Source organism: Apostichopus japonicus, chromosome 4, assembly GCF_037975245.1.
Source record: "Apostichopus japonicus isolate 1M-3 chromosome 4, ASM3797524v1, whole genome shotgun sequence".
In the NCBI taxonomy this organism is placed as follows: Eukaryota; Metazoa; Echinodermata; class Holothuroidea; order Aspidochirotida; family Stichopodidae; genus Apostichopus; species Apostichopus japonicus.
In genome coordinates this window covers 22,960,536-22,981,918 of record NC_092564.1, presented here as the reverse complement: position 1 = coordinate 22,981,918, position 21,383 = coordinate 22,960,536, and the positions used below count along the sequence as shown (strand labels likewise).

At 36.3% G+C, this 21,383-nt stretch overlaps 1 protein-coding gene across 1 annotated transcript in view; it reads left to right on the top strand.

The window, feature by feature from the left end:
• Positions 1–2,801: 2,801 nt before the first annotated feature.
• The window catches only part of LOC139966829 (uncharacterized), a 32,713-nt gene continuing 14,131 nt past the window's right edge, over positions 2,802–21,383 (top strand). Inside the window, exons 1-10 of the mRNA XM_071970219.1 lie at positions 2,802–3,003; positions 6,005–6,084; positions 6,911–7,216; positions 12,582–12,611; positions 15,581–15,832; positions 16,447–16,508; positions 17,762–17,918; positions 19,462–19,566; positions 20,391–20,521; positions 20,725–20,880. Of these exons, the coding sequence (XP_071826320.1) occupies positions 2,996–3,003; positions 6,005–6,084; positions 6,911–7,216; positions 12,582–12,611; positions 15,581–15,832; positions 16,447–16,508; positions 17,762–17,918; positions 19,462–19,566; positions 20,391–20,521; positions 20,725–20,880 (1,287 nt within the window). The 5' untranslated portion in view covers positions 2,802–2,995. The remainder of the gene's footprint in view (positions 3,004–6,004; positions 6,085–6,910; positions 7,217–12,581; positions 12,612–15,580; positions 15,833–16,446; positions 16,509–17,761; positions 17,919–19,461; positions 19,567–20,390; positions 20,522–20,724; positions 20,881–21,383) is intronic.

The window sequence follows — 21,383 nt, the reverse complement described above, 5'->3', positions numbered from 1 at the left end:
CGTCAGTTCTGAGACTAACCAGCCAATATCTCCCCTCCGCAGAACGCACAACAACCTTCCAAGAAATGAACGCGCAGCACTCACCTCACTGAGGTCTCCCGTGACGTTATCATCAAGCCAGTCGATAAAAGCCAGTCGATAAAAGTTCTGCAGTCGTCCTCCAGGATCGACAGGATTACATCAAAGAAAGCCATGCATCATCTCTCCAACAGGAATAATGACACTCTTGATGATTCTAATCCCACAGATATTTTCTTCCAGCAGATCAAACAGACCATCACTGATATGTACCAGCGGAACCAGATATCTAAAAAGGCTCTTTCTTCCCTTTCTCGCACAGACTGAAAGGCAGCCAGGTTTTATCTTCTGCCCAGAATTCACAAGCCTAGTAACCCTGGTTGGCCTACGATATCAAGCAATGGGTCCTCCACAGAGAAGATATCATTATTTGCGGACCACTTCATTAAACCGTTTGTTCCTCAGATAAATTCATGCATCCATGACCCTCCAGATTTCCTAAGGAAACTTGAAGATATCAAGATCCAAATCACCATTACATCACTCATCGGTAAACACGGCGACACTTCTCTTTACACTAACATCCCTCATTCTGCAGATATCGCAGCTAACTGTGCAGCCTTGTCCAAGAAGGTCCACCCTTTTCCACTCATCTATGACATCAAAGTTGTCATGCAACAGGTTTACAAAAGACAGCTTCACTTTCATGACCATCGTTACCTTCAAACACTGGACTGTCATGGGTACCAGATAGCTCCTTCCTTTGTTTGTCTGTTTATGTCTAGTCTTGAAGAACGCATGGTCTTTGCATCTCCCTGTCGTCCTCTTATCTGGTGGCGCTACATTGATGGCATCTTCGTTTGGGCCAGTGATGAAGATATCCCACCATCTCTAACACATTCTGCATGGTACTTTCAAATGTGATCGTACTCGTCTGCAGCCACCACATTGTCGAATCCAATTCCATCACCAGCCACAACCCAACTCACACACAAGGCTATGGGTCACATCACTTGCACAACCTCTAATGCCATCTATCTCATTTCTTGTAGGGTTTGCGGCATCCAGTATTTTAGTGAAACCAAAACCACCCTCAAGAAGCTGTTCTATGGTCACAGATCCTCAGTCAACACCATGAAGACTGAGACCCCGGTTGAATAACACTTAAACGTTCCCAACCATACCATTAATGACATGTCCCTACAGGGGATTTATCCTTAGGTAACCGTCCTGACCAAATACAAATCAGCAGAGAGAAAAACTGCGGATGTAACGCCTTATTACCATTCATGGGCTAAAAATTCAGGAACGTCAAGACTAACCTTTTCTGCTTCACCCAATCCATGTCCCCTTCTGTTACTTCCTCTCACCCCTATTCTCATAGCTCACTTTCACTGTTTCTTCACACTTCTATGTAATTGCCCTTTTCTAGTTTATTCCCTTATCTTCCCTTATCCTCTCTTTGTCCCTTTACAGTTTATCTCATACCTCTGCTCTTCACCCTGTTGGTATTATCCTCTCTCCATCCCTTGTCTACTAATCCTCTCACATCTTTCTCTTTTGTGTTCACCTTGTTCATTAACGTGTTGGTATTCTGTGTGTATTTTGTCTCTTCTGTTAATGTTACTTGTCATTCAGTCTCTGTAGAAGATCCTGCTAGGATCGAAACGTCAGGCCCGCCTATTTTTACAAATTCAACTTACAAAATAGATATATTCCCAACCATAAATACTCAGTCAAAAAGTGTCATGGTTGTAATGATTACATATTTTTTGGAAAGTGCAAGTTAATTTTGATCAGACTGGGATATAAATCAATGTCACCAGAAAGATCATTCTGTGCCTATGTTTAAGGTCAATCTAATATGCATTAGACTTCATGAATAAAGCTCACAGTTCAACTGCTATCACAATCCATCAAAGATTGACCAAACTGAAAGTCTTTTCTTAATTCGAGTTTCATTTATGTCTAAACATTAGCTAATTATGCTCACTGATGATGTAAAGGGAATGACTGCCTAATTTTCTGTTATGTATCACATTGTTTTTACAAACTTCGTTTTAAAGAAACTGAGCCCAGGATTGTGGTCTTAGGTGATGTATTGAAATATTTTATTGTCTGCTTTGAAAAGCGGAACATCACATTTTTCAAATGTTATGTGGGTAACTTATTAAGACCTAAAATAAGAAATGTTGAAACCTTTCAACATACTTATCAATATCACACACGATGTACTGAGTATGGTGCATATTCTCTAGGTGTCCATAGTACTTTAACAAATCAATTCAGTCCATACGTTTTGATTAACCCCTGAAGCAATGAAGCTATATAGCTCAAGCTGATTACAGAAGCCCATGTTACTTGGGTCCTCAATCAGTAGGTGCTGTAATTAAGGTAATTACGTGTGATCAATGAAACTTACGTTCTCCATTATATACTAGTCTCTATATTTTCAAATTTTATTTATGTAGGACCATGTTTATAAAAACAAACAATAGGTGGTAAATTTTATTATTTCTGGAGACATGAAACAGAAAGGGAAAGTCAACTACAGGATAGGTTCATAAATGGTTTCATCGTTTTTCTTGCTTATCTTTTGCTTCTGTCAGTGGAAATTAAAACAAAGTTGAAATCGAATTCTATGAAGGCATGCAGAACAGTGTTTTCTTTTCGGCGATAACGGAAACAACCTTCCCTATGCGTGTTTACGAATGCGAGTCATCTGCCTACGTGTATCTCGGTGACGTATTACCCAGAGTAGCATGGCGTGGCCACATGTAGGAATACAGCCAAGTGAGTAGAGCTTATGATGAGGGTATATTGCTTCCTTGTTCACAAGGGAAAATAAATTCGTTTCCCCCATATTCCCTGGACAGCTCAATCGGCATCAAAGCTATATAGAAAACAGATCCGCATTTGGCCAACAATCGACGCTCTGTGTTGATCATCGGAAAAGGACGGTCAATATATAACGTACATGTTGAGGTAAGTTTTGAATATCCATTATATTTCCCTATCAACAAGTTTCTTTTAGTTAGTCAGTCTTGCAATAAATTCTCGATAATGTTAAACTTGATGATTATGATTGGTTTGTCCAGGACTCAGTTTAACAGATCGTAAATGAGATATCCCTTCGATCCGTGTGTCGTTTTATCTGACTCGTAAAAAAATCTAGAGATTTGGGAATTCACTATAGGCCGAGAGTACTGTGTGCATAGATATATGATCAATGTACGATTCATACCCCTGGGCCGGTGCTAATCAGTCAGCACAGGATACTAACGCACTGGCGCCGTTACTAATCCGTCACTAAGAAATCAACTATTTCTTGTCGCTAGTATTCAAGTTTAACTGTATATTGTTATTATTATCATAACAAGGACACTGAAAACATATCAAAGCTTATGGAAGGAAGACAAAATAGACGGACGACGTTGCGAAAGAATAAATGTTTGATTTATGGTGTAATAATTTGAAGAAATGATTGTTTCGTAGTTAACAAGATATTAAAAACCGTTTTATTTTATACGTTTGCATTAATGTTGGTGCATTTCAATACAATCCAACCATTATACTAGTACGGCATTGATTAATTAAACTGTGATATCAGGTGTATCGAGATTAGCCTACTTGGAATGTATGAATCTGGGCGAAATGTATTATTGTTAATAGCTACTGAAGTTTTCGCCATGCATATATGCGTCTTTTAAGTAGGATTAAGTTTGATGCAAAGAATGCACTGTTAAAATGGCCAATTGTTAAATGAATGGCTTTGCTGCATCTTGGAATATATATTTGGCACGCACTGTCAACTAATTCCTGTTTCTTTGATATATTTGGCGGTTGTAGTTAAAATATCTCCTGATTATTGCGAGGCATTTGGGCCAAAGCACCCGAGCCAATTTGGGCATATGGCATGTACTTTCATTATTTTTCAGGTTCTCTCAGGTCATACAAAACTAATTTTGAAAACCGATATCATTACAGATTGTATTTTTATTCCAAGTTTATTTTGTTGAGAAATGACCCTTTAAAAATTGGAGGTTCTTTAATTAAACGAGTAAACCAGTTATCTTGCGATAAATGGTGTCAAACTTCTGGATAGTCCTTTCAAATAGCCTGGTATTTACTGACTTCAACACACATATCATTCTCAATTAAAGCACTGTTGGTTTTATGACGTCAAAAGAACATAATTGGATTAAACATTATATTACGACCTGTACCTAGGAGCCAAAAGTAATTCTAAAGGATTAAGCATAGTTTAAACTTGATAAGTTGATTTTTAAATCGGGAATACCTATAGTAATTTGCCAGCACTTGTTTTTTGTTCATCGTTAGCTACATACACGTATGGTAACTGTGACTTATATATCTGCCTTAATTAAGTCCCCATGTAAGCATTGACTTCCTACAACTAAGGTTTTAATGTCTCTGTGGGAAAAGCCACAAGCATGAACTATATTAAATTCGCCAAGATTCATAAAAATCATGCATAAAAGCTAGAGGTGCTCATTTGATGTTATATAAGCCATTATGTTATTATACTCCATGCCTTAAACGAAACCATTTTTACAAACAACTATTACAAATCAGTTTAGTATTCTATCTGCAAAACAATCCCTAATTTGAACGGAGAGCATTAATCTGAAGCAGATGTTGTCCAAAATGATGCTGTTTACATTACTTCATCATTACAAATCGTGCCTTAGGTGATCAAGGTTCGCTTTTGATTACGTACATGGAGTAATATTGATGAAATACATCATGTTTTCATAAATTTCAAATTTAGAAGTAACTTTTTAATTGGGTGGTTTGGTTGTTTTATAATGTTATCAAGGCATTGACCTAAATTCAAGAAATTAATGTCTGAGTTCCACTATTAACTTAATTAAAGTTATAAAGTTAATTGGAAAATTTGATTATTCTGCAAAGCTTTTAATGTTTTGCAATTTTCGCTGTGATTTAGATGCCAATTCAAGAACATTCATAGAAAATGTAGAATTAAATGTCAAAAATAAACAACACAGAGGAAGTCATAACAAATACTAAAATACATTGTTCTAATACTTCCAACTGGATAGTGCTTTCGATACAGCATGTTTTTTATTTATCTTTTATATAGAAGGCTAACTCTTGGTAAAATTTGTGATACCATGCATGGATAGCTTTGCAATCTGTCTTTTGATCTCGTCTCCCTTCATGTAATGCATAGGGAGATGAGATGTCGCTAACTCCTCCTACACCGTTAGCCCGATCAAGTTCAAACTTGGTTGGTAAGTGCTTGACCATGTAATCTTGTGCCTGCGCAAGTGATGACATTCTAGGTCTAACGTCAGAGGTCGAAAAACTTAAATTGGAGTTTAGCCATTTTCTTCTTCTAAACATGTAGGATCAAGCCATTAAACCACACCATATGTAGAGAATGATGAGACAAATCATTCTTTTATGGATGTTGAGGGTTAAGTTGAATCGACAATGTAGGTCAGAGTTGAAATTAGCCCAAATTTGATGCCTTGCATGAAACAATATTGATAGTTAGGTAATATCGTTTTCAAATAAACTTTTAAACTAAACTATAGTTTAAGAAAATGGAATCCAGCCTACTAACAAAGATGGTTACCAGATGAATTCAAAAGTAATCCACCAATCACTTTCGCCTGTGCAAATCTATGAATAGCTATGTTGTGCCATGATTGTTTTCACTTATGCAATCAGGACTCTTATTGACTCTCCATTTACTTTTGACGAAGTCACTCGATCTCAGTTTTCCGACGTGAAATAACAAAAGCAGTTGTTAGTTCATTCATTGTACATGACATCATGCATATATCATAATGTAATTATAAAACTCAAGCTATTAAAATGATATATTAAATATTTGGTATCTCAACAAAGGCAAAATTTATAAAGATGGGTGTGGGAGAGATGCACTTCGTAAATGTGGACTGGTATAGATCAGAATAAATGTTTCTTTGCTCCACAGCTTTACAGAGGACATCATGAAAACGAAGCGGGGACAAGGATATTTCGTTTTGCTTTTCCTAATCGGAGCCTCTGTCTCTTGTGAGTATATGCAGGTTCTACATTTAACAAAAAAGTACCCAGCAACAATATCAAAGTTTTCCGTACGGAAAAGGACAGTACGCAATCGTTAAGACGGAGGACGAAAAGAGCGAGAAGGAAAGAGAGAGAAAGAAAGGGCGGGAATGGGAGTAGTATTTATCGTCCTCTTCGACTGAGGCAATTAGTTTAAATGCAATACAAAGCTTGTAAGCATGTGTCCTCCATTGCATTAAATTGTGTAACGTATAAAAGGCTAAATAACAAAACAAAGCAAGCCCCCTCCCCTGGAAAAGTAATATTGTGGTGAGAATGGTGGAGACATTTGAAGGAGTATTGATATTTTTAGAGATAAACTGGTTGGATAACAATGAGTGTTACTACGGATTAAGAAGAGATCTTTAAACAATACAAGGAGTATCTGAGAGAAGCCAGTTGTGCACAAAACAATTGCATGCGGTTAATATCATATAGTGTGAACAAATTTAGGTAGTGTAAATGTTAGAGTATGGGAATATCTTATTTTGTTCAGTAAAATACGAATATTCAATAGTTGAATAATTACCGTAAGCGTTACCCCAGACAATGTTACACTTCTATGTAAAGTATAAATAACAGACATTGTTCATGAGGTGGGCCATTCCTCTTAAATGCCTCATCACCATGACAAAAAAACCCACATGTCTTGAATTGCGATGATGGGGTTCCTTATATACTTATACTTTACGATTCTTTCTCGGCATAAGAGCCAAACGTGACTGTGTGAATTCTTTTTATTAGTTACTGGACAATACCTTTAATGACTTAACATTTAATTATCCTGTAACAGATGGTCAGCAGTGCACCGCAGGTATTCCTTGCGACACAGGTGGACAAGGAAAAGTCTTTCATTTTGGAGGGTTTTTGGAGAGCACCTGTCAATTCAGAACCAATTCTACTGACGACATAGACTACGCATGCCTGAATAAAACAGCCCTCGAAAAATCTAATTTTGCCTCTAGGATTGTGGCCGTGTCCAAAGACGCCGACACTAAGTTGCCGCTCAAATTACTCTGCTTGACGACTGCAGACTATCGTTGCACCCAAGGATTACGATGCAGACCTAAGAAAGTCGTTTGTCAGTCGTATCCAGAAGGTAGGATCTCAAACGTTCTGCTAATGATCATCTACAAAAGAAAGTAAACTTCACCTATACTACTTCGAGTCATTTTTGGAAGAGTAGTTTCAAAAGCAAAATAAAGTTACCATATATCAGGAACAGTATATGTCGCAAGAATCTATAACTTCATTTCTATATACGTACAATGCTAGTAATAGTATACTTCCTTGTTAACCTTGAAATGCTGATGTGCAACATTGAAAATGGTTTAAGTGCTTTTTGAGGTGGTCTATACACGCACGGATCTACTCACACTGACATACATATACACACATCATGGACTGACACAAATGGTAAAATATCGGCTGATGGGGATACAGGAGTGGAATGGCCATTATAGGACAGGGCAGGTTAGCACTTCACATGGGTCAGCTCAGGGTCCGGGTACCATTCATCCATAAATCTGTTTACACAATGTTGCTTGAAGAATGGCCTTCGTGGGATACCGTGGGGGTACAAAGTGGAGCACTACGAAAGGGTTCATATATATATTTATGATCATAATAATTTATTTAATACTAAAACATAATTGTATGACATTGTACAGTAACTCTTTCATATTGTCTTCTGTTTACATTAACTTTACATGCTGTATGAAAGTTAAAGCAGCCTTTTGCGTTTGGTCGCCGTTTTCTATTTTTTTGACACGTCCATCGATATTTTTTTTACATATATCAATCACAAAACAGCAAACTAAGATATCAGCCAAGTTTTTCCCTGCCAACATCGTTAATTGGCGAGTAATTAAGGATATTTGCAGAGAATTAGTAAAGTATCCACGACAAAAAAATTTGCGTTTGGCAGCAGTTTGCGTTTGGCAAGAGTTTGCGTTTGGTCGCCGTTTTCTATTTCTTTGACACGTCCATCGAGTTTTTTACATATATCAATCACAAAACAGCAAACTAAGATATCAGCCAAGTTTTTCCCTGCCAACATCGTTACTATTGGCGAGTAATTAAGGATATTTGCAGAGAATTAGAAAAGTATCCACGACAATATTCCACATTTAAAATTAATTGCATACAGTACCCCAAACCCACTGGTTTGAATTCAACCAATCAGAGTTGCAGGTTTAGTTATGAGCCGTTGCTAAAAATAGATTCAAGACTTTGCGTTGGCACAACCAGGGAGTGGAACTCCCTGGTACAACTGTCATATAGACTGTACACAAATCAAGCTTGGTGTTGGGTTACGTATTGGTCAATGACGTTCGTAGTGTTTAGTGTTAGGCATAATTTTTCTGTGTTAGGCATAATTTTTCTGTTATCGGTATAACCGAGACCTGGCTTGGTAATCCTAATACTTTACATACTCTCTACAACATCCCTGGGTATAATATGGAACATGCCTCTAGGCAAGGGCGTGGTGGAGGGGTCGCACTATATATCAATTCATCTCTTAAATACAAATCTCGTTCAGATTTGAGTATATTTGTAGAAGGCGTATTTGAGTCGACTTTTATAGAACTACAGGCTTCTCATTCGCCAATCATCATAGGGGTTATTTATTGCCCCTCCGGTGTTAGCGAAACTGTGCTTGACATGTTCTCTACTTTATTTATTTCATTGAATCGAGAAGACAGGAGTTGTTTCTTAATGGGCGATTTTAACTGTAATCTCTTAATTACATCGGAAAACATCGGTAATCAGTTATCAACCTTGTACACTCTCACTCTTTTCGTCCACTCCACAATTTGCCTTCTAGGATAACGTCACACTCTGCTACACTTCTTGATGTAATTTTTACGAATAGTCCATCACTGTCATCTACCTCGGGCATAATTTGTGACGACATTTCGGATCATTTCCCTGTTTTTACTATTGTTGACATTGACAATGTTAAAACTAGTATTCCGTCAATTACTTTAAGGAGGCACATTAATCCAGCAACTATACGGTTATTTCGGTCTGCTATTGAAAACGAAACTTGGCAAGATGTCTTTTATGGCAATGATGTAAACGTTGCATTTGATCAGTTTAATAAAATATTTAGTAAGCATTTAAACAACTGTCTTCCGTATGTTCCTAGTTCAAAGAAGGGTATTAGTGACAAGAATGACTGGATGACTCCTGCCATCCTTAATTCTTGCTGTACAAAGAATCGTCTATATAAAAAATATCTCCGTAGCCGTACTGCAAACAACTTGAACGACTTCAAACGTTTTCGTAATCGTCTTACGTCTGTTATCAGGCTGGCCAAAAAGTCTTACTACACCAATATGTTTAATAATAACAACCAGGATGCGAAAAGTATGTGGCGGTCAATAAATACCCTTTTAATTGGTCGACAAGCTAATCGCACTCCTGACCAGATTAATTATCAGGGGGTCAGTTTTTCTAATCCATTGGATATTGGAAACATTTTTAATGATTATTTTACTACTATTGGTCCAGCCACTCAACATAAGATTCCTAATGTTAATTCTCACTACAAAATGTACCTGCAAGCACCAGTCATTGACTCTTTATTCATTATTCCTGCAACAAGAGATGAGGTCCTTAAAGTACTTCTATCACTCAAGCCATCCGCTGCTGGTTTTGATGGTGTTTCTGCTATTATTGTAAAACATGTTGCCCATTCATTATGTATTCCACTCACATATCTTTGTAATCTCTCTTTTGAGCTTGGTGTTGTCCCCACATCTTTAAAAATAGTTCGAGTTGTTCCTGTCTTTAAGGCCGGTGAAAAGGAATCCGTGAATAATTATAGACCCATTTCAGTTCTCCCATGTTTCTCCAAGGTAATCGAAAAAATAATGTTCTCACGGTTATATAACTTGAATGCTAAGCATAATTTACTGTATAACTATCAATTTGGTTTCCTTCCTGGCCGCTCAACTACACATGCTATTTTACATTTTACTTGTAAAGTTATGGAAGCTTTCGAAAATAATCAGTATGCTTCTGGTATATTTCTGGATCTGTCGAAGGCGTTTGATACCCTTGACCATAACATTTTACTTGTAAAACTTAGTCATTATGGAATCCGGGGAACTGTACTTCAGTGGTTCAAAAGCTATCTTGCTGATCGTCACCAGTTTGTTGTTATTAATAATATAAATTCTGTTTCTAAGCCAATTAAGTGTGGTGTTCCTCAAGGGTCCATACTTGGTCCATTGTTGTTTATAATTTATGTTAATGACCTCTATAGAGCCAGCAACAATTTTCATATAATCTCTTATGCTGATGATACCAACCTGTTCTTTTCCAGTAATGACATTAATTTTCTATTGGATACTATACAGAATGAGTTTACATATATTCATGATTGGTTTTGTGCAAATAAATTGTCACTAAATGTTAAGAAAACTACCTCTATTGTGTTTAGTACACCTTCAAAGCACTTAAATCCTAACATTAATAGTATCAGACTTTGCGGTGTTGATGTTATGCTGTCTAAGACTACTAAATTTCTTGGGGTTTATATAGATAATCATCTTTCTTGGAATAATCATATTCAGAATATCTGTATGAAAGTGTCTAAAGGCGCTGGAGTTCTTAATAGACTTCGCCAAATCATTCCCAGAAGCACATTGGTCACTTTGTATAATACACTCATACTTCCCTATCTTACATATTGTAATGTTATTTGGGGCAGTACCCATGCCTCTAGAATTCAACCCCTTTACTTACTTCAAAAGAGAGCCATTCGTTATATTTGTAATGCGGATTACCTCCAGCATACAGCACCCCTGTTTACTACACTTAACGCTCTTAGTATCTATGATATAAATCGTTACTATGTTGGTATTTTTATTTTCAATTGGTTACATGATAATGCTCCGTCGACTTTTCGCAACTATTTTCAGTTACGTAACGATCCTTATCCCAACCGTGCGCCAAATCAATTGACTGTTCCTTACTTTAGACTTAGGTCTGCACAACTTGGTATTCGTTATGTCGACGTAAAACTTTGGAATTCCCTCCCTACTACTATTACTTGTTGTAAAACTCTGAACACCTTCAAATAACGTCTTAAAGAGTATCTTATATCAAACTATCATTGATTTTGTATTTTCCTTTCTTTGCCATCTTTGTTCTGTTTTCTCTGTATACTTAAGCCTTCTTTCTATGTTTTATTTGTAAAGGGGTGTCAACGTAAACAAGCTCTGCAGAGCTTCTTGTTGGCACTCCTCAATCTCTTGTTCTCTTGTACATTTACCCACGTCTATTGTCATAATTGCATACTTTAATGCGAGAGATTGAAATAAAGTCTTATGAAATGAATTGAATTGAAATTGAATTAAATATTCATATTATGGGCGAGGTTAATTGGGATCCCAACGGGAAATATCTTGGAGAAATTTTGAAAGTTGAAAGTTGCAAATTTTTCGACTTTTATGCCACCATTTGAAGTAAGATTTAAATAGATAAGCTAGTTATGTATGTCGTTATGGCATAGTGGAGACAGTGAAGTTGAGAAATATCATAGAAAAGGACGCAAAATGCTGCTTTAAGTACGAAAAGTATCAGTATTTTGTATAATAACACATTACAATAAACTGTACGAAAGAAATACATTGGTAACTGTAGCAAATGACAAGTTATCAATTGGTGTCTTACATTTGCTTCTATGTAAGTAGTATTCCAAAAAATTATCATAGGTCCCGAGTTCCAAGATTAATCTATGTCGTCCAGTTACAGAGTTGTTGACCATTGACAATTCATAATCATGCATTGGCGTGAATATAAGCGACTGACGTCGGTCAGCTTGCGGCTTTGATAAGCCAATGATGGCTTCTTTGGGTGTTCCTGCTTGCAGGAGGGTTTAAAATACATATATAAATGCATCATAAACTTAAACTTGAAAAGACAATCCGACAAGTTAAGGTCTTACACAGTAAGTAAATGAAATGTTTTGCGTGAAGTATTACAAATATTATAGGAATGCTTAATATTGTACCCAAAGAAATGGTTTCCTTTTGAAAACCAAAATTTCGTAGTATAAACCACTCAGCATTAAGAAAAAAATTTAAATAACTTTGCATTCCAGAAGAGATACTCAATGTTCTTTTCCTTCTCTCAGCAAAAAGAGCATCTTGGGTTTTCCCCTGCTTGTTCATACGAAATAATAAGTAATTAACTTCAGCAGTTTTTTTAATCAAAAGCTAAGCGGTGATTAATTTGACGGTTCTATATATGTTCATATGTTTGTTGGTATGTCTGTAGGCTCAGACATTGAACCTTCTTATGGGGTAGGGCTGGAGGAAGCGAATGAGGAATGCAGGGCACCATATACAGAAACGTCGACAATTACCATGTTTGTTCTTTCTTTTATGTACAATGTTCAAATTCATCGTTACTTATAAAAAAGGTACTGTGTCTTTTCTCTTTCGTGACAGAAATAACGACCACCGAGGCACCGTCACTAGGTGAGTATAATAACGTTGGATAAACATGTTAGCTGAAGATGGTTCTGTTCGGATGCTATATAACCCCAAATATTCATCTCTTTTGTCAATGTAAAAATAAACGAATGGGATCATTAATTTTACGCATACGAAATAATTCAACATACAAAACTTCTATTTTACTACCTCTTTGTCTATTTTTTAGTTACTTCCATTCCATTCTTTTGTTCACTTTTTAGTTTGTTATTTCTATTCTTTTTTTTTACTTTTAGTTTGTTATTTCAATTTCATTAGTTTGTCTAATTTTAATTTGCTTTTAATATATCAATATTTTGTGTATTTATAGTTTGTTATTTCTGTTTCAATATTTTGTCTATTTTAATTTTGTAATTATTATTTCATTATTTTTTCTATTATATAGATCTTCAATATTATTTCATTATTTTGTGTATTTTTTAGTGTTTCTTCTATATTATTATTATGTGTATTGTTTTAGTTTCTAAAAATTGTATTTTGTGTCTACTTTTAAGGTTTTCAGTACTATTTCATAATTCGGTCTGTTTTTAGTTCGTTATTACTATTGCATTAGTTTGTCTATGTTTAAGTTTGTTATTTCTATTTCATTATTTGGTCTGTTTTAGTTAGCAATAGTGTAGAAACTTGAGTGAGCCTAGTCTTCGGATACTCAAACAATGACCGAAGCGAATGTCATATAAGGTCTCGTTTCATAATTATAAACTTGTTGAATTTATAATATTTTAGATTCGTTACATAAGAGAGAATTGAAAATATAAAAACTAAACAGAATAATTCAATCGAATAATTTAATGAGAAATTTTATGTAAAAAAAGTAGAAGAGGGATTAATAATATAAAGATAGTTTTAAGATGTAATTAAATATTATTGAACTGCAATGGTCCTGCTTAGCAAAAGAGGTTTCTATCTTCTGTTTCCTTATTGAATATTTTATTTATGAGTCACATGAATGTTGAAGCTCATAGATTGACCAATCTTTAACCCGGATCCGTCTTAATCAGGATTATAGCCCGTACCTCTGGTTAACCTGCAGGTTAAGCAAGCAGGAAGAATAGTTTTCTTTCCGTATCTAGCTATATAAATATATATATATAGTGAAAGTATTACGTGAAAACTACCACTGAACGAATTTCACTGTTTGGCCAATCTGTAATACCATAATGCACTCTTAAGCTAGAACCGGTAATGGTACAAAGGGCACAAATAATACTTGTGAATTTAAGTCATGATTTAATTGAGGACAATGTTAATAAATATTTTCCCTGTCCCAGGAGTGACAAATGCTTGTTAATGTTAGTGCAGGGTGATGTATGTTGGTTCTATGCTAAAGACAAGGAAGTTCCTAAAGAAGGTGAAAAAAGGAGCTCGCCAAAACTACAGTAAGGAAAGTTTCCTGAAAGGGATTGAGGGCGGTATTGAAGAATGCATATCCTCCGGATGTGTAACCTGAATGCTTTGCAGATAACATTAAAAGGATCCTACCTGTACCGCTTAAGATTTGTCACATGGGTTCTACTTGTAATGCGTACGGTTGGCATGTAATATTTGTACATACTTGAGTAGTCGAATAGTAGTAATACATATTTGAGTAGTCGAATTAGAACTTTATTTCAGAATGCATAACAAATACGGGTCTTCCTTATACGTCTTCTGTCGTACAAGTGGTTAAATTTATTTTAAATATATTTTCCACTTTTGCTTTTACTTAAAGCAACTTACATTACCCCTATCAACATAATGGTACTTACCAAAGCTTCAGGTACATGGACTTTTTTCTGGGGGTTACCAATTTCTATCTCAATACAACATGTTTTAACATTTAAAGACATGCTAACTACATATTGTTATTAATATTTACTAAGTTAATAATACCAACTACAATTTTGATATTTTTTTGATAATTGTATTCTTCCTGTTGAATGCTCTTTTCCAACATTGACATACAGTGCACTCAGCGTTTAGTAATAAGCATTTCTTTTTTTGAGAAATGACGGTCTGCCGTCACTGGTCAAAGGATGTGTAGCAACGAAGTCTTCGGCTTTGAGTACAGTGTTTCTGTAAGTTGCCGTGTCTGAAAACCACCAAAAGTTGGATTGAGGTGGACAAGATTATAAACGGTTTTGATAACTTGACATTAAGTGACTTTTTCAGTTAATCCAATGGAAGGAACATTAGAGGTAATTGTTTTAAGTTGCAGAAGGTTTGTCATAGATGTTCGTAAAATTTTGTTCCACTACCTGAGTGTTGTGAACGAATGGAATGGTTTGCCTGAGTAGGTGTTTTTTTCTCAAGTGTCAGTGGTTTTATGAATGCTTGGTCCCTGTCAGAATTACAACATAGTTTAATATCTTTGTTTTCATTTTTCCCCCGTTTTTTTTTTGCAAAGGGTATTTGATGCGGACTTTCCGACCCCCTCTTGTTGTCACTAAACTTAACTAAACTAACCTAGCTATCATACTCAATGCAATATTTCTGACCTACTGTGAAAGCACCTTAATGTTCTCATTCTCCTCCAGAAAATGAAGTTGTTTCTAACTAATTTCTACATTTAACAAATATATAAGCTGGGTGCATCATTCATTTACTTAGTTCGAACTTTTTGTTATGATAAATATGAAATATGTGAATTCGCCGACAGTTTGGTTAATAGCTTTGTTTTGTCTGTAGCTCTATATCATAGACAATACACAATTGAATGTGACTCAAGTTGGTTGAAATTCCATATCAGTTGTTGTAGCTTCTCCCATACGAAAATGTCCCTATTAACACATGGAACGCCTTTGTAGAAATTAGGTTACGAAATGACATTAAGCACACGTCAAAACAACCATTTAATATAGACGGACACCAAAGTTTTGTTAGGAAATTACTGGAGGGAGCAGGCGGGGGAGGAGTGGTAAAACTAGCCAAGAAAGATAAAATGTAACTTGTTAAATTATTTGTCTCTTTAACAGATCCTCCCACAATTCAAAAGGAACTCATGGAGAAAACATTTCACCGGCTGAAGTTAGGCGTGCCGTTTAATTTATCGTGTGATGCAAAGAATGCTGAATCGGTTTCGTGGAAGAGAGTCGGGTCAAACAAACCTGTAAGTGATGACAAAGAACTTAGATTCAACGCGAACTTTGATAATCAAGGGAGCTATGTGTGTACAGCAGTCGGCATCACGACCGTTAAGAGTGAGCCTCAGGTCTTGGTCATTAGTGGTAAGGGAACTACTCGTTACTATTTTGTGTCTGATCATATAAAAAAAAATCTGTCATGTTATTGACAAACAGAGAAACAGATGGTTAGGTATGTTCTTATTGTTGTTACAAAGAACATATATCTTTAAAAATTCAGTAGATCTTCAAACAGTTTCTTTCTTTTGTTACATGTGATGATGCTTTAAGAGATATAATTTTACACATCTTATTATAATAAAAAATGCATATTCCCATCCACATATAGAATGCTCGTTTGGTATGTAATATAAACAACAAACTAATGATTTATTCATACATTTGAAAGTCACTTTATGATTTAAACATAAGTTTAAGGGGAGGGCGGGAGCGGAGCGAAGAGGTTCGTACGAAGCCCAATAACCACCCCTTGAACGGGCATGCCTGCAGTTAAATATACGATACATAAACAGTATTTATACTCCACTTTCATATTCCAAGCCAATATTTCAAGAAAAGGCATCACATAAAGTATATAAATGATTCACCAAAATGAAGAAATACTCAGTATATTCATTATTATCATCATTTTGAATGATAAACACAATGGTTAAAAAGGAAAATACGAATACTAAATGTTTTGTGATTTTTTTACAAAGATTACTTGAAGTTCACTCTATCGGTATTCAACCAATCAATTGACCCCACCATCAATGGCACGGTACGTTTATATTTTTATCCTTTGAACTGTGCAAAAAAAACTTACTTGATAATAACGAAAACAACTAACTTACTCCTAAAAGAAAATAAATTGCTTGGTGGATCGAGAGCTTAGTGTTTGATTTACATAACGAGGGAGTATCTTCAAGAAGCATTATGTGAGTACTCCTTTAGAGCCTCTAGTTTAAGATGCAATGTGTCTGGGTGATACGTGTGGGAATGTGTCGAGAGGAAGAGGGGTGATATCAGTCATGGGTGTATAAAGGTATCTCTCATGGGAATATAGTGGTATTCAGCATGGTTTTATAATAGTATCTGGCATGGTTTTATAATGGTAGCTGGAATGGGGTTTAAACTTGTATCTGCCATTGTTTAAACTGGTATCTGGCATGGTTTATACTGGTATCTAGCATGGTTTATACTGGTATCTAGCATGGTTTTATTATGGTATCTGGCATTGTTTATACTGATATCTGGCATGGTTTATACTGGTATCTAGCATGGTTTTATTATGTTATCTGGCATGGTTTATACTGGTAGATGGTATGGTTTATACTGGTAAATGGCATGGTTTATACTAGTTTTCATCATGGTTTAAACTGGTATCTGGCATGATTTTTACTGGTACCTGACAAGGTTTATACTGATATCTGGCATGGCCTTATAACGGTATCCAGCATACTCTAATGTTGTAACTAGCATGGTTTTAAAGTGGAACCTGGCATGGTTTTATTATGGTATCTGGCATGGGTTTAAACTTGTATCTGGCATGGTTTATATTGGTAGCTGGTGTGGTTTATACTGGTATCTGTCATGGTTTATACTGGTATCTAGCATGATTTTATAATGGTATCTGGCATTGTTATACTGGTAGCTGGCATGGTTTATACTGGTAAATGGCATGATTTATACTGGTATTTAGCATGGTTTACACTGATGTCTGGCATGACTTTTAATGTTATCTGGCATGGTTTATTATGGTATTTAGCATGGTTTATATTGGTATCTGGCATGATTTTTGCTGGTATCTAGCATGGTTTATACTGATATCTGGCATGACATTATAACGGTATCCAGCATAGTTTAATGTGGTATCTGACATGGGGATATAATGGTATCTAGCATGGTTGTATAATCAGATATTGGTATTTAAAAATGATCTACACTGACATATGTCCAGATACTTGGATTTAATTGAATCACTCTACCGAACCAGGTTAACAATTTCAACCCTCCCCATTTCATTTTTTTTAGTTGGTAAATGAAGGATATAACGTGACGCAAGCAGCTGATTCATCAAAACTCTTCATCTACAAGAAACAAAGTAATCACGCAGAGGAAGACTTTAACGTTGACTATAACTTGACTCAGATTCTAAACAAATGGAAGGACTGGAATATTACAACAAACTGTGAGTCTTCAAAATGATTGATATATTCAGCTCGACTATCTACTCAAACTTAAACTTTGGTGACATTCTTGCCCTTGTAATTTTGCCCACTCAGTTTGGAACTTTGAATGTAAGAGTTGTCACGCAATACGTGTGTCGGGAAGAAAGGTGTAAGGGATGAAGCGAGTGATGGCAAAGATTTTATCCTTTTGTAATGTAAAACTTAGAAACTGCTTTTTTGCTATTGTTATTGTAGAAAAGCATACAGTGTATTAAATGATCGTAACTAGGGAAGGACCCAATGGGATTAGCATACCATGTATCAAATAATCGTTACTAGGACAGGGCCCAATGGGGATAGCATACAGTGCATCAAATTATTGTAACAAGAGCTGCAGGACCCAATGGGGATAACATACAAGTATCGATGATCGTAGCTAGAGCAGGGCCCAGTGGGGATAGCATATAGTGTATCAAATTATCATAACGAGAGCAGGTTCCAATGGGGATAGCATAGTGTATCAAATGATTGTACCTAGAGCAGGACCCAATGGGGATAACATACAAGCATCAAATGATCGTAACTAGAGCAGGGCCCCGGTGTGATAGCATACAGTGTATCAAATGATCGTAACAAGAGCAGGGCCCAATGGGGATAGCATGCAATGTATTAAATGATCGTAACTAGAGCAGGCCCCAATGGGGATATCATACAGTGCATCAAATAATTTTACCTAGACTTGGGCCCAGTGGGGATGACATACAGTGTATCAAATGATCGTGACTAGAGCAGGGCCCAATGGGGATATCATACAGTGCATCAAATAATTTTACCTAGACTTGGGCCCAGTGGGGATGACATACAGTGTATCAAATGATCGTGACTAGAGCAGGGCCCAATGGGGATATCATACAGTGCATCAAATAATTTTACCTAGAACAGGGCCCAGTGGGGATAGTATACAGTGTATCAAATGATCGTAACCAGAGCAGGGCCCAATGGCGATAGCATACAATGTGTTAAAATATCATTACGAGTGCAGGGCCCAATGGGGATAGTATGCAGTTTTTAAAGTGATTGTTACGAGAGTAGGGCAGAATGTGGATAGCATACAGCTGTGTATTGAATTATCATAACTAGAACCTACACTGAAATGATCGCAACGAGAGCAGGGCCCAATGGAGTGGAAAGACGTTGGAGGAGTTCCGTATAACACTTGCTATTTTTTCGGATCAGAAGGTTAAAAGTAAGAAACGTTCAAGGGAAAGAGTGTCCCAAAAGGTCGGGGAAAGGTTTGGGGTCAACGGAGGGGGAAGGGGGGGGGGCTGGGTGGGTTGGGAGGGGTTCAAGTTTATCACTTATGATTTGATTGTTTAATCGTGTCCTGAACCCTCCCTTCTATCGACTTAACTTGTATTTACATACAGCTTAGTATCACGAACGTATAAATTGTTGTCACGACTAAGATGAAATAATTAACGCATAAATCTTAACACAATTACACAAAGTAAATGTTGTGGACTATTAGACATTTAACGTTATATCTAAAATCTCTATACGCAGCTTACTGTAAAACAGAGACCGTTAATACTGAGTATGGCAATATAGAATTCCCTTACGCGTTCCTTGGTGTTGAAGTGAATTCTACCAAGAAGTCTTTGACATCAGGTAAGTATTGACTACACCGATGATAGGACATTAAGTATTCTCCTGCATAATTGGTATGTTCTTCTGATACGCTGTGCATTGATTCTACTCGGAATAACCTGTGTTACTGTTAATCATAACATCATTGCAAACAAAAGTATCACGTAATTCACACATATATATACATGTACGTGTCTTTGTGTAAAATTTATTTTCTGTATACCTTGTCTAGGGTTAAAAGAACTTGTTAACCAACTAAGTGAGTAGCCTTAAACCTAGGCAATATTGCCTTTTGTTTCATGTGCAGGTCAAACATCATTAAGGCTGGACAAAGGTTCAAATCTGAATTCAATAGATTCGAAGACCCTGTAGTAAATGATCTACAACCTTAATAAACTTGGAAATATGTTAAGAAGGTCCACTTTACTGATAACAAGCCTCTATATTTATGAAAAAAATCAAGAACATTTAACTTTAACAGAGGTCAAATTCGGAACACCTTGTAAACTGGACTCCAAACGTAAATTATATCTGCAAGCGGGTCACGTGATGTGTAAACACGTGATGTAAAGTCGCGTTGGTGCAAGGACCAGGCTCATTAAATGAAGTCAGAAACGAGAATAACTTGGAACTATGCACATCTTCATTGGTGTTAAAAGAACCATGGCAAGGATTCATAAAGTCCACTGGTTTTCTGGATTTTATGAATATTCATTATCTTTACAAGTAGAAAGTCAACGGACACGATCGAAATATGATGTGTATAATTGTTATTAAATTTTTCTTTGAAATCATGATTTTTTTGCAAAGAAAGAAATAATTAGAATATGTTATCAATTTCACAGACAGATCACAAGCCACTTGCAGATGTACCGGTGATACCTTCACAGAGGCTGTGTGGGACGACCCTGTAATTGTTCAGGTACAAGACGACGGTGCAGCTAATGACAGGGCTAGATACCAGAACCTGAATAAGGTATACGAAGCTACCACTAAATATTTTCCATGTGAGGGAGAGAATGGAGGGCCTGGAGGGCCTGGAGGAGGGGGTCTGGGAGCTCGGAGCCGTGGTGGTGGTGGGGTGTTAAATGATCAGACCCGAATAAGAATCACGTTAACTGGAGGATCAATTCATTTATCTTTACAAGTTCACGTCAGTATATCATTTTTGTCTTACAGACGATCAAGACGTTAAATGTAACGACTGATAATGCATTTTACGTAGCTGAGGTCTTGGTTAATTTGACTGAGTCTCCGACCATTGAAAAGGAAAACATTGATATTGTCGCACAGTGTCTGGAAAAAGTATCAAATGCCAACGACCCGTCAGACCAGGTAAACATGTTCTGCTATTGTAGACCTTTCCATATTTCTTGCATATAACCAGAAACATTCACAACAGAACTACACCAAAGCATCTGCTCATATGGATTAAGTGTTGAAACAAAAATTATCTCAACCACTGAACCCCCTCATGCCCCTCCCCCTACAAAAACATACAATTGAACGATGACATCACGGATTCACTCTGCGTCTATACATCTTATCTAGGTAGACCATATACCTCATACAGACACTGCACGTATGCATATTTACCAAACGTATTGCTAGGTCTTTAAATAATACTTTTAAACATCCCAAAGAAGTGATATAGGCTGTAGAAATAACTTGGTTCAGGTAAGGTGAATTTGTGACGACACAACTTTTTGATAAACTTGGGGATATATGGAAAGTTTCAAATATCATTCTCTCAACCTGTAAATCAGATATATCATGCTTTGGTGAATGATTTTAAAAATTATTATCTTTCAGGTTATTTATCATTAATTTGATGAGCC